Here is a 12,666-nt window from a genome sequence, read left to right as displayed (position 1 = left end):
TAACCCACCCTTTATACTTGAAACTTCAGTGTCCACCAATTTTACAAAGGCTTCGGTTAGAATAGCAACAGAAGTGGCACTGTTTATACGTTCTTCTTGGGCTTTGGAGCGTTTCCTATTTACTTTTTGTTTCTTGTTGGCTAATTGTATCTCTTTTGATTCATCGTCTTCGTTATATCCATAAATGCGTGTTGAGCAGAGCTCGCGGCCACACCCACGCTGCTCACACCAGAGATGAACGTACATGGCTACTTCATCGCCCTGACAGAAGTTCCAGAATTCGTCGTGTGATCTGGATAATTTGCACCTTTCTTCGGCCGCTGAGAGACGTGCATTACACTCTTTCCACATACTTTTTAATTTAGCCCCAGAATGAGTAGTGATCAATTATGGTTCGATGCCATCGAACAGTGTACCATCAGAGACAAAACGGTAAAAATCACCATTGCTTGTATTGAAGGGCTTCTGGCAACCTCTTCCCCAAAGCCGCCGAACTCCTCCCACGAGTTCGCGTCGTGTTAGTGTGTCACCTGAAGTGATAAAACGTTCAAACACAGTCTCAGAGAAGAGGACGTTTAGTAGCCAAAACAAACAATGCCGCGAGCGCCGCTCTGTTGTGTCCCCTCCGGTGTCGCGACCACGTTTGCTAAAGCGCTGATTCTCGAGAAGCAACTCCATGGCTGTTTGAAACTCGTCGTAGCCTTGCAAAATAGCCACTCTAGCAGCCTAGTTCGTATTCTTCGCAACAGATAGTTTGCGTGAAGTACACTCTAGCTTCAGCGGATCTACTGTCCAGGTACTGTAGTCATCCGATGACGGCGAGAGAAGGGGGGGTCCGCTTGCACCCATGCTTCTAGACGGCTGTCCAGTTCCCACTAATTCTTGGCTCACTGCTTTCTTGTTGCGATTCACTGGTTTCTGGCGCATCCACCCTCCTACGCGCTGCGATTCCTACTCAACGACGGTAATGATAGTAATGGAGGCAGATTTTGCGACTCTTCAGATCATGATCTTGTTAGGAATGAAGAATTGTCGATTCGTTGTTATACCTTACCCTAAATTGATCATGATTTCACCTTAGACAATGATTAACGAGAAACAGACAATAACCAACGATTAACACCACACTTTTATGTTCGCTAGTACCCCACCCTTTGATAGACTCCCCCCCTCTAATAGTACCCCCCCCCCTTTTGGGGTGGGTATTACTAATAACTCTGGTTTTACAGTACCGTATTTCGCATGTAGACCGATACACCCCATGTTATGAGGAATATGGTTTCCCTTCAAAAATGATGTTAAAAGCTGAAGAAACAAAATCCCTATTTTTAGACAGTTGCCTCTTCGCTGATGTTCTGAACGGCGAAGTCATCACTTTCATCTACCGGTTGCCCTTCTAGTAGCGAGAGTAGGAATCATTTTTAAAACCATACCTTTGCTGTTACCATGAATAAACAAATTGTGTCTTGCTTTAATCACCTTGACGTCGGCCCAACCACGAATAACGAACCCATTCCTATTTCCAATATTTTCTGCTTGGGTTTCTTCGATTTTTGAGGGTTTAGCTTTCATAATGACAAACGGCGCGTACTTGTTATCATCGCTATCACCGAGTAGCATTGTGGTGACGCATTCTTTCGATGTCCCGCTGCATCGTACCCACACAGTCTTCTCACCATGTCTGCTGATTGTCTTTTTAGCTACATACTAAAAAAACACGGCTGAATCAATCGTTAAATCAGCATAAAACAAATTAGGAGTAAAAACATAATTACTGGTTTGATCAGCGTTGTAAACCCTCTTGATTCCAAGGTCTTGCATTGTAGAGCCGAAAACTCGGCTGCAATAGCTGCAAGATCAGGCGGACTGAGCTGGCCTTGGCGTGTGGGAGCCCGCAGGCTAAGCCGATGGTGTCTTTTAAAACCTTTTACTCATTTGTCGGATACTGCAAAATCGTTGAGGTTGGCGACCTTTGCGACCTCTTGGGCCTTGATTGTCACCATTTTCGTAGAGTCTGGAGCTCCCTCACCCCGGAGCTCATTTATCCACACTACTATATTTATCTCAGTGTCCTTAGAAAATATAGTAGCTGTACCTACCCCTCGAATCTTCCTGTGCTCTCCCTTGTGAGCTCTAGCTGCATCCTCCAACTTGGGTTGCTCGCGTCTCCATCGGAGAATTTGGACACGCTTGCTTTTGTACGATGCGGCGGATAGATTAGGATAGAAATGAGAAATGTGGCTCGCATAGCTTCCGTCGTCTTTAACATCACTAGAACCGCGAGATTCTTGTCAACTGATTCAGTATTGGGCTTGTATTGCTGTACGTGGCGGCCACGTCCTCCCCGTCGGGGTCTTCCTTTTGGCTTGACACGAGCCATTCGCTTGCGGTGAAATTTCTGAAATTTGACAGTCACTATTTCATTTTAGTGTCGTGTATCGCTCGACCTGGGATCTCAGGTCTTCGCTGCTGGGCGGGTGTATCGCTCTATTAATAGTAGCGGTATCGGTCTACATGCGAAATACGGTAGATCGTTTTTGCCATTTGGGTCAGCCAACACAATTGCTACCGGGCTGGGTATATGCAGGACATGTTTTTTGTCTTCGAAATGATGACGCAACCTACTACGTTTTTTTGTGTCGCGTGTCAAAGCCTGGCTTGTGATTTCAAATCGTTGATTACGAGCTTCCGTTAAAACAAATGGGCCAGCAATGTGTTAGCATGTCCGCGTGGCCTAATGGATAAGGCATCGCCCTCCGAAGGCGGGGATTGGGGGTTCGAGTCCCCTCGAGGACGCTCTTTTGGTCAGAAGTCAATGCCATCCATACAGACGAAAACGCTGTTTGCGGGTACCTTAAACTGCTACTACAGTAGTATTACCTGAAGCTTTTTATGAAAGCCATACGTTTTCGCCGTCATTAAAGAAAAATGACCGATAGTATAATGGAGGTGCGGCGCTCGACCCGACGACTCGATAAGCGCGCTCCGCCTTCTCTGCGCATTCTCGCTCGGCTGTTCTCCGCGCTAGAATTTGGACTCGGTGCCTTGACGCTCTATCAACACACGCCTGACTTCGCCGCTGTTAAGCGCGCCGTGGAGAGCTCGTGTCAGCTCAGCTTCACACCTACACATCTTCAGCAGATTCTGTACTTGTTGCCTGGTGCCTACACACTCGAATGGAAGAAGAACACGCGAACTGCTCGACGCCAAGCGCAGGAGGAGGGTGGCGACTATCTTCAAGCGCAGCGTCAGCGACTCCAGCAGCAGCCGCCAGTACTCACACTTCGCAACAAGCAGCTTCCCCCTCCCAATGAGACCTGCGAGAGCCTCGAGGCTCGTATAACCCTGTTCTTTAGCAAGGTCAACGCCTACGTGGACGGTCATGTACAAGTCATTAAAAATGAGTTCCCAGACATTACAGACGACGAGCTAAAAGACGCTCTGAAACTCGTGGAGATCGAGAAGGCACCACTGCCAAAGATTCCGTCGGATATAGTGACTGAGGATAGACCCGCAGCGTTACTGGAAAGGAAAGAAAACAAGGACCAGACGGACGGCATGACAGATACCAAGCTTAAGGAAAAGCTGGAGCAGGCGCTTGCAAAGCCTGTGCCAGAGGATTTAAAGTCTTTACCTGAGTGGCTAATCAACAAGGTCCGGCAGCAGGAAGTAAGCCGCAAGGACGTGGCAGAGAATAGTGCGAAGGCCTTAAAGAAGCGGATGCTGGCCACGCTGCCGCAGCTCAGTGACCAGTTGCAGTCGCTTGTGATTGTCACTAAGAAGTCCATTTTCCCCAAGGCGGAAGTGGTGCGCAGACTCGCGGTGCGAGCTCCGATCAAGGGCAAGATCGAGGAGCAGCTGTACCTGCTCGAGTCACTGGTGCCGGAATGGCTCACGGTGGTTCTCGACAGTGGTAAAGAGTACATCAAGATTTCAACCAGCTGCAAATACAACACAGTCAAGGCCTCATTACGTCGCGCCATATCTGTCGAAGCTTAAGAGAAAAGGTAACGCTAACCTGTACTTAAGTACTACTTCGAAGTATACACAGTTTTAAAGAAAAAATTGATACGGATTTTGTCAAAACAAGGTGTAGCCATCTGTCTCTGCCTCCACAAAAATCTTCGATCTTGTTTCCGATCTTGAACCGACGCAACTCGATCTCACATTCCAAGAGCTCAAGTGCAGTACAACATGGACGCCCGATTCGCTACGATGGACGCAGCGAACGACGCGCCTACTGGCTGCGCGCGAGCGATAGTCAAGACGGTGGTGGCGCTGAGTCTCCCGTTCGTACTGAGTCCACGCGAAGTGGCGAGTGAGGCAGCAACAAATGTGGCGGCAGCCTTCACCACGTGCTTCAGTCGTCTGCGGCAGCGCCGCCAGCAGTTTAACGAGGAGCAGAAGGAGGCGCTGCTGACGGAGGACGAGCGTTTCTCAGAGGCGGCTATGATGGAGCTACGTCGACGTGTGATGGAGACGCCGACCATGCGATGGGGGCCCGTGACCACAGATCAGCAACCGCGGCCGTCCCGCTGGAAACAGCGCAAGGTGCAGGAGCGTGCACGAGCCAAGAGTAATCCGTCGCCGCATTGGAAGAGAGCAAGCCCCGAGAAGGAGCAGGAGGTGTTCTCAACGCTGGCGTCCGACACGGAGAAAGCGCTGGATCAGATTCTCGAATCGACCAAAAAGACCAGAAAACACTCCAAGAGTAGCGAAACACTGGACGTAGAAGCTGTGAGGCAGGTAAGCGGGGATGGCTTGTTTGCTGAAAAGGCTGATGCTATTTCCCCGGAGAAGACGGGAGTGGAAAGTGTTCTGCTGGATCTCCAGGACGACGATGGAAGCAACGATGGCGGTCCGCTGCGTGAATGGCTCGCGGAGATCGACACCTCCCGGTCGGAAGAATACTGCGTGTATGCCAAGCAGCTGGAGGAGCACGGCTTCTTGACTGTAGAGGACTTGGCACAGCTGGAAAGCGATGACGACGTGGATCAGGCCATGAGCGAGGTAGGAATCGCCAAGTTCGCACACCGGCTGCGCATCCGGAAAGCCATCCAGCGACTGCATTCGCACTCTTCTGAAGAAAACAACGCTGCTGTCGCCACACTTCCAATCGCTGCAAGCGCGTAATGAAAGGAAAAGACACCAGGTAGATATGAAGAGACTCATTTTTCAAAGCTTACTACTTAGCATCTACTACTCGCTCTTACCTCCGTCCATCTAGAACTCCTCGTCCAGGTACGAGATGTCATCCCACGGGTGACGGTACAGCGGCTGCTTGAGACGCTTCTGGTCCAGGAAGTGGCCGATGAAACCAATGCTGCGGCCCAGCACGAACAGGCCGTTGAGGCAGCCGTCCGCGATCTGCTCGTTGGCCTCCTCCAGCGTGAAGACGCCACAATTACGCAGCAAGTCGACGAAGCAGACGGCAATGCAGCCGTCGACGTTCAGAATCAGGTTGCTACGCTTCTTGGTGGTCACCTGCTCCACCTCCAGAGCAAAGTCAAGCACGTCCGTGGCCGGGAAGTTGGCCTTGGCGAACTCCTTGATGATGGTCACACGCTTGTCCGGGTTCGACAGCGACTTGATACGGTGGCCAATACCCATGATGAGCTTGTTCTGACGGCGCATGTCCACAACGAAGTCGGCCGCGGAAACACCCGAGTCGAACGCACCCGCAAACATCTCGGCAGCCTTGTCCAGAGCACCACCGAAACGGGGTCCGATCGTCACGAGACCCGAGATCAGCGACGAGATCAGGTCCTTGCCGGCACGGGCAGTAACAATCGTGTTATGGGCACCCGACACCGCCGGACCGTGGTCAGCCGTGACCATGAGCACCATCTCGATGAATTTGGACGCGTAGGCCGGCAGATTGCGCTTGAACCACAACAGACCGATGACGCCTCCAACGCCCATGTCCTGCTCGAAGACCTTCGAGATAGGAGTACCGGCGTAACGCAGCTCCTCACCACGGTCATCGGAAATGGACGAGATGAAGTTGGCAGGCTTACGAATTAGACCCAGATTCTTGGCCCACGCGTAGTCCATGGGCACCTTCGGAACCGGGACCTCCGGACGCGGCACGATCACACCCGACGCAACCATCGAGTCGAACTGCTTGCGGATGGCGTTGCCAAACTGGTCGAAGTTCTCGGGGACGATGGCACCGGCAGCAGCCAGAGCCGCGTTCTTCGCCGACGCAGTCTCCGACTCACCCGTAGCGCAAGCACCGGCGTGGCCGAACTGTACCTCGAACGGGAAGATCTTAGCGCATGTACCAATGCACCAGGCAACCACCGGCTTCTTGATGGCACCCGACTGGATGGCACGGCAGACAGCAAACTCGTCCGTGCCGCCGACTTCACCCAGAAGTACCATCATCTTGACATCCGGGTTGGCTTCGTAACGCAGCAGGTGCTGGATGAACGTGGATCCCGGGTACTTGTCACCGCCAATAGCAACACCCTCGTACACACCATCGGTCGTCTGCGAGACGATGTTATTCAGCTCGTTTGACATACCACCGGACTTGGACACGTACGCCACGCTACCGGGGCGGTACAGCTTCGACTGCACAATGTTGTCCAGCATACCACCGGTGTTACCGATACGCAAGCAGCCAGGCTTGATGCCGCCGACCGTGGCAGGGCCAATGATACCGACGTTCAGCTCACGCGCCTTCTTCGAAATCAGACGCGACTGCTGCTCCGGCACACCCTCAGCAATGATAGCGTGTGTCTTGAGTGAGTCGCTGTGCTCAAAGCCCTCCATGGTGGACTGGTACACGGATCGGAACGACGAGAAGTTAATGAGCACGCTCACGTCCGGGAACTTCTTGACGGCATCCGACAGCTTCTGGAACACCGGGATCAGACGCTCCGAAGTGCCCCAGTAGAACTTGAGGTAGTGGTTGGGTGAGAACGGGAAGATCAGAGCCGCCACACTGGGAGTCTTACGCTTGCACAGGTAGTCGAAGTCGAGCATGCCCTGCACGGCGCGCTGCTGCAGACCGTAAACGATGCAACGCGTGTTGTCGTTCATGCGCACAATGCCCTCGTCCTGGATCACCACGGGTGCCTGCTTCTTGGCGACGCCCTTGGTCTCCAGATCATCCGCTGTCTCGGTCTCCTCATTGTCGCTGTTGGCGGCGCTGCCTTCCTCCGAAGTAGCCTTAGTCGAGCTAGATTTTGAGCCACCAATAGCCTTGGTAGTGGGCTGAGCGACCACCGACGTGGGCTTCTCCACAAGGCCAAGAGCCATGGGGACGACAGCCGTGATGTGCGTCTCGGGGCCGAACACCTCAATAGGCACACCAGTGGCCTCACCGACCTCACGCATGATAGTCAGACCCTCCTGGCAGTTAGGTCCACCACGACGCACCCAGATGTGCACCTTGTTGTCCTTCAGCTTCTGCTGGTACTCCTTAATAGCACGAATGATGCCCTTGAAGGTCAGTGCAACATCCGTGAAGTTGGCAATGCCACCACCGATGATCAGAACCTTGCCACGCTCGTCAAAGTTGCGCGTCATAAGGTCCAGGATGGTCTTAGCGTAGTGGTAAGTGTGGGTCTCACTAGGAGCACCCGAGTACTCGCCGTAGTTGGCCAGTTCGTGGCCGTAGCCCAAATCGGCGATGGTGTCGGCGTACACGACCGAGGCACCGCCACCAGCGACCATAGTCCAGATGCGGCCAGTGTGATTGAGGATCGTGAGCTTGAGCGAAGCGCCCGTCTTAGAGTCAAGGTCCTGGATGAACTCCTCCTCGGGAAACTTGGCACGGCCGAAGGCCGGAGGGAACTCGATTGCGCCCCAGCGGTCGCCGACTAGGAAGTTGGCAGTCTCGTCGAGCTTGGCAGCCATGTCAAGCACGGAGATCTGGTCGCCCACGAGCACAATGGGGTTGATCTCCATGTAAACGAAGTGCAGCTCGCGGAACTTGGCCAGCATGCCCACGAGGAACTTGGCCAGGATAGGCTTACGCGCTTTCCTCCACAGAGGAGAGCAGCGCAGCAGTCACCTCCTCCTCGGAGGCGACGGACTCAATGCCGACCTGCAGGCGCTTGGCCTTGGAGTCGACGTCGCCGACGTCCACGCCGCCCTCGTGGTGGAAGAGGATTTCCTCGCCGTCGCGGTTTGAGACGATGCACACATAGTGCTCATCGGCGGCACCATGCTTAAGGAAAGGCTCGACGATGAAGTGCGTCAGCACGCCCGTGACGGTCTCCACCTGGACGGGTTTGTTAATCCGCTCCCAGACCCAGTCCTGCACCTCGGCCCAAGTGGCGTTGAGGAGCAGAAGGTTGGCCTTGCCACGGCGCTTAATGAGCTGGTCGGGCTTGACCACGAGCTTGGTCTCGCCCAGCGTCGTGAGCCACGGGCTGGTGGTCTCAATGGCACCGAAGAAATCCTCGCGGCCCTGGCCGGCGAAGCTCTTGCTCACAGCCACCTGCGCAAAGCGCTTGTTGAGGTTGAAAGCCGGCAGGCTCGTGGACAGGATACGCTTGCCGTCGAACTCGCGGATCGCCTTGGCCGACATGGTGCGATGTGTGGGTGTCTTGAGGTCGGGGACTGGGACGGACGCCGCAAAATCTCAAATGCTCGCTGCGGTGGCGGGCCACGAGCGTATCAGCCCGGTCCACGCACGGGGAAATCTGGGGTGAGTCTGGAGGATGGGCCACTGCTTGGGGCGCCGCGTCAGCGGATATTGACTGGAGTTTTGTATTGGAATGGGGACCGATGACATACATGCTGTCGGCACATCAGTGCATTTTGGTTAATTATTCTAGAGCATAGGTTCTAGAGTTAACGTCACGAGTGTGTCCAGGGGACATGAGGTGCTGTTTTGGTCAACTTATTCCATTTCAGAGGTTCTGAAGAAGACGTCACAAATCACCAAGGGCCGGAAGTTATGGCATTTAAGTTCAGGGGCTCGATCACTTTGATCAAGGTGCAGGCCTCACAGCATGTGACAGTGTCACTGACACGGTCGAAATGAAAGGATTGACGCTAAACCACCACTACGTCAGTCTCGCCAACTTCAACTTGCCAGTTGTTTATCCTCTGTATTGCCGGGCTCACACCATCCAATCCATCCGATTGCGTCGAAATGAACACGGCAATGTCTTCGGAGGAAAAATTCCTCTGCTATTGGGAGGCCGCGTGCTGCCGTCGTCGCTGCTGTTGATGCTTCTTGAGCCGCTCCAAGTAGCTCGTGCTCACGAGGTAGTGCTGGTACGTCAGAGGCGCGCTTATCGCGTAAACCTGCTACTACGTCAAATAGAACCACAAGACGCATCCGCACGACGTCAGAAATAAAGAAGACCCGAAAAAACTCCTTTACGGCCCAAGCTACAACAACCAACCTTACCTGCCGCTGCATGCGAGGTACGTCTTCACTGGACAGCCCTTCCACGGGCTCGCCGAAATCGGCGGCGATGTCTGCGAGGTCTGTCGACCCCCAGCGCAACCTACCCGGGGAGCTGGCGCGTGAGCTTGGCGATGGAGATCGTCGCGGCGATGTTGCTCTTGGGCTTGACACTCTTCTGTCTGTTACGGCACGATGGCCGCGTTCCGACGGCGATGGCGAAGCTTCGTTATCGTTATCGCACCAGTGATCCGCCTGCTGACAGCAAGCCAAGACAGCAAAACCCGCAGCAGCGGCATGGCAATGTAAGCGGCGGTTCAGTGCAAATGCGAAGGCAGCTGCGGAAACTTACTACTTGCAACATCTTGCGAAGCTGGTCGCGGCGAGCTCGGTGCATGTCGGCCTTCGTGACGAGGCTGAGCTGGCACGGCGCACTGCATTAAGCGGAACCAATCACGAGTCAGCCACCCCGCACGGGCAATGTAGATAGAGGGCTTCAATGCGGCATTTATGCAGAGCTAAATGCCTGCCTCGGGTGTGTGGATAACGTACTCTGGTGGCGACTCTACCGTCGTAGTTCGCTTCTGTCTGTGAGGACACATTTCAAGGAAAACACCTCAGGTGAGCGTTGATACATACGAGTGCATCTTAACGCGGTTTGTAAACCTGGCGAACTCTCGACCGTACTGCTCGCGCTGAACGACGCGCAGTAGCAGGTTTGGAGCTCGGTGTTGGAAAGCCGACGGGATCTTGTACGCTCCTGGACCGGTCAGCGAGTGCACTCGTTGCATGTAGCTGTGCCGGTCATCATGCGCCACCAGTAGTTCGTGCAGCTGCACCGGGTGCGGTCGCTCTGTAGCCATTTTTTCGTTTAATCTCCACGATGACAGCCATTGTTAGATCAGAACAGTGAGGACACTGTGGTGATCCGCTAAATTAAGCGGCCATGATTAATTATAACGTTGATTGATAAAATACTGTTATGATAACTCGTTCTGATGACAGCTCAACGGCGACCAAGCGTTGCCACGAAGCTGGCAGTGCATGCAATTCCAACCGCAAAAAGGATGCATGGGAGGGTGAGCACGTTTCCCGTTCCTAGAGGTGCCAAGCTCTCGGTGCCGTAGACTTGAACCGTCAGATCTGATGCTGCTTCAAAAAGCATGAGAACGCCCACGTAAAGGCCGTTGTTGTTGAATCCATGAACCGAAGTCTGAAGTTCCTTGCCCATGATGCCGACGATTGAAAACGGGAAAACATTCGCCACAGTTTGGTAGAAAGCTGTGATCACGAAGCCTGTGAAGGCCGCCTCCTTGCAAAACTTGCCTACTGACACCGCAACCACCAGCGCGCAGGCTAACCACAAAAGATGAGGAAAATACCAACATAACCCCAACATCACTAAGCACTGGTAACGTACTTCCGATCACAAGTCCAAGTACAGTAAACCGCTTGAGATACCTAGCGTCTCTGCATCGCGGCATGACAAGCAATACGACGAAGCAAATCACAGCCTCGAGGCCATTCTACTCGGGTCAAAAAGTTGTCGCAGTTAGCGAAGTTACTTCAAAAATATTGGACAAATCAATACCATACCTGCGCCATAAGTGCTGTGTTGGCTGTGTTAAGACCCCTCCGGTACTTATCGCGACTACTGCCATCGCAGTCTTCACGTGATAATAGTATTAATACAATGAGTCACCACGTACAGCCACATAAAACCACTTCGCACAGTACCTGCTGCCTTGCAGCCCCCATAGACATTAGCACCCCACCACTGATAAACTTCGTCCGAGAAGCTCAGCCATGCGAAGGACAGCACAAAATACACAATGCATAAGAAGCGAAAGATCTTGGGCGCATGTACCACTTGGTCCCATGCTTCACGGCCCACGCGACTGAGCCGCGGTTGGAACATGGGCTTGTCTTGAGGGTGTTCTGGTCGCAGATAAATACAAACAGCAGTTGTAACGAAGATGGCTGCCATAGCGAATCCAAAAGCTTTCAGGATCTCCTCGCCACTGATAGCGCTCGCGAAGACCACAGCGTCGGATGTGCTACGAAAGAGTAGGGATCCCAGCACGCCACCTACAGCTTCATACATGGCTAATGTTGCTTGCGCATGAACCTGAAACTCGATCGGCACCATGTCCATGATACGAGCACGAAGACCGATCTGTAGACAATGATGACGTGAAACAGGATAAGCGGTAGTCTGTCAAAAGCAGGATATACCTATCTAAAAGCAACGCACATTTAGCAGCAGCACGCCGATACTGAGTAGCACAAGAAGCAGCTTCGTCAACCCTTGGAGATCAGGAAAAAGCACATTTGCTGAGCTGTAGAGCAAGCCTGTCACCGTCGCGATGACCGCGGCTGCCATTAAGAACACATTGCGTCGTCCCCAATGGGAGAGCGAGCGATCCGACATAGCGCCGAGGATCGGTCCAAGGAAGACTTGGATCAGACTGGGGACAAAGCGTGGCACAAAGTCGAAGATTCCCATTGATTCCATGTAGGAGATTCGAGTGTTTGTGAAGACAGTGTCTGCAAGAAGAATATCAAAAAGCATGAGCACAAGATTCGACCAGAATAAATGCATTAAACAGCGTACTCAGGATTGCGTAGGCGGCCCAAGGCATGGCAAGAACGAGGCACGTGCGGAATGCCCGGGTCCCCAGTGTCCACTGGATGTCTGCCGCGTGGAGAATGCCGCTCACTCCGTCGCTACTGTTCCTGATGCTATCGACATTAACGGCAACGGCTCTTTCGCTCTCATCAACGAATCGCACGACTTTGAGCCCTGTAGCACCACCTTCTTCTGTCGACAATGCATCAATCGGCTGGCGTTCGGCGTCGTCAGGGGTTGGACAGCTCACGTAGGCGCTCGAGTCGTCACCGTTGCAGTCACTCTGCAATGGCTGCAAGTGTAGTGATCTATCACCAACCATCATGCAGTCGTTGCTTTTGGGGTAAAGTGAGCGCAGTTGGGTTGTCTGTTTCGTGGCGAGCTTCCGAGGGGCTCGGCAATAGTCCATCATTACGATCTACGCGACAAGAAGCCTTCATAATGCTATATTGATGGCCAGCCATTAAAATTGTAGATTTATCACGCATGTTTTCTCCATAATGTATACCCTGCTGAGAGCGATCACACCACCAACAAACTTCGTTTGACTCCACAAAGTGCCAGGAAACCTTTTGCCATCTGCTAAGCTCTAGCATCCGGCTCTGCGTGCGAAGCACCTCCACTTTGACTCTTGTCAATCACAAGGAACGAAGCGCTCTACGATGGC

The 12,666-nt window shown here is 53.1% G+C and overlaps 5 protein-coding genes and 1 non-coding gene across 6 annotated transcripts; 4 read left to right on the top strand and 2 right to left on the bottom strand.

Annotated features, from left to right (window-relative positions):
• The first annotated feature begins 2,723 nt into the window (after positions 1-2,723).
• On the top strand, positions 2,724-2,796 carry PITG_30026. Its single transcript has one exon. It is a non-coding gene; the product is annotated as a tRNA-Arg (tRNA).
• Positions 2,797-2,928: 132 nt separating this feature from the next.
• Positions 2,929-3,999, top strand: PITG_18722 (uncharacterized protein; the record flags this gene model as incomplete). The annotated part of the gene is made up of 2 exons (XM_002997326.1): positions 2,929-3,495; positions 3,580-3,999. The coding sequence occupies 2 exons, from the start codon at positions 2,929-2,931 to the stop codon at positions 3,997-3,999; spliced, it is 987 nt and encodes a 328-aa protein (XP_002997372.1).
• A 195-nt stretch (positions 4,000-4,194) lies between these two features.
• On the top strand, positions 4,195-5,133 carry PITG_18721 (uncharacterized protein; the record flags this gene model as incomplete). Its single annotated transcript, XM_002997325.1, has 2 exons — positions 4,195-4,728; positions 4,777-5,133. The coding sequence occupies 2 exons, from the start codon at positions 4,195-4,197 to the stop codon at positions 5,131-5,133; spliced, it is 891 nt and encodes a 296-aa protein (XP_002997371.1).
• A 20-nt stretch (positions 5,134-5,153) lies between these two features.
• Positions 5,154-8,563, bottom strand: PITG_18720 (ATP-citrate synthase; the record flags this gene model as incomplete). Its single annotated transcript, XM_002997324.1, has 2 exons — positions 5,154-7,980; positions 8,024-8,563. The coding sequence occupies 2 exons, from the start codon at positions 8,540-8,542 to the stop codon at positions 5,224-5,226; spliced, it is 3,276 nt and encodes a 1,091-aa protein (XP_002997370.1).
• A 941-nt stretch (positions 8,564-9,504) lies between these two features.
• PITG_23139 (uncharacterized protein) lies at positions 9,505-9,813 on the top strand (the record flags this gene model as incomplete). The annotated part of the gene is made up of 1 exon (XM_002997323.1): positions 9,505-9,813. One exon carries the CDS (start codon positions 9,505-9,507, stop codon positions 9,811-9,813), a length of 309 nt encoding a protein of 102 aa, XP_002997369.1.
• Positions 9,814-10,376: 563 nt separating this feature from the next.
• On the bottom strand, positions 10,377-12,321 carry PITG_18719 (uncharacterized protein; the record flags this gene model as incomplete). The annotated part of the gene is made up of 7 exons (XM_002997322.1): positions 10,377-10,726; positions 10,791-10,896; positions 10,967-11,011; positions 11,103-11,546; positions 11,625-11,917; positions 11,985-12,085; positions 12,200-12,321. The coding sequence occupies 7 exons, from the start codon at positions 12,319-12,321 to the stop codon at positions 10,377-10,379; spliced, it is 1,461 nt and encodes a 486-aa protein (XP_002997368.1).
• Positions 12,322-12,666: the final 345 nt, after the last annotated feature.

The sequence above is a fragment of the Phytophthora infestans genome, genomic scaffold (assembly GCF_000142945.1).
Source record: "Phytophthora infestans T30-4 supercont1.76 genomic scaffold, whole genome shotgun sequence".
NCBI classification, from domain to species: domain Eukaryota; phylum Oomycota; class Peronosporomycetes; order Peronosporales; family Peronosporaceae; genus Phytophthora; species Phytophthora infestans.
The sequence above is the reverse complement of the archived record's forward strand: the minus strand, read 5'-3'. Positions and strand labels throughout refer to the sequence as shown.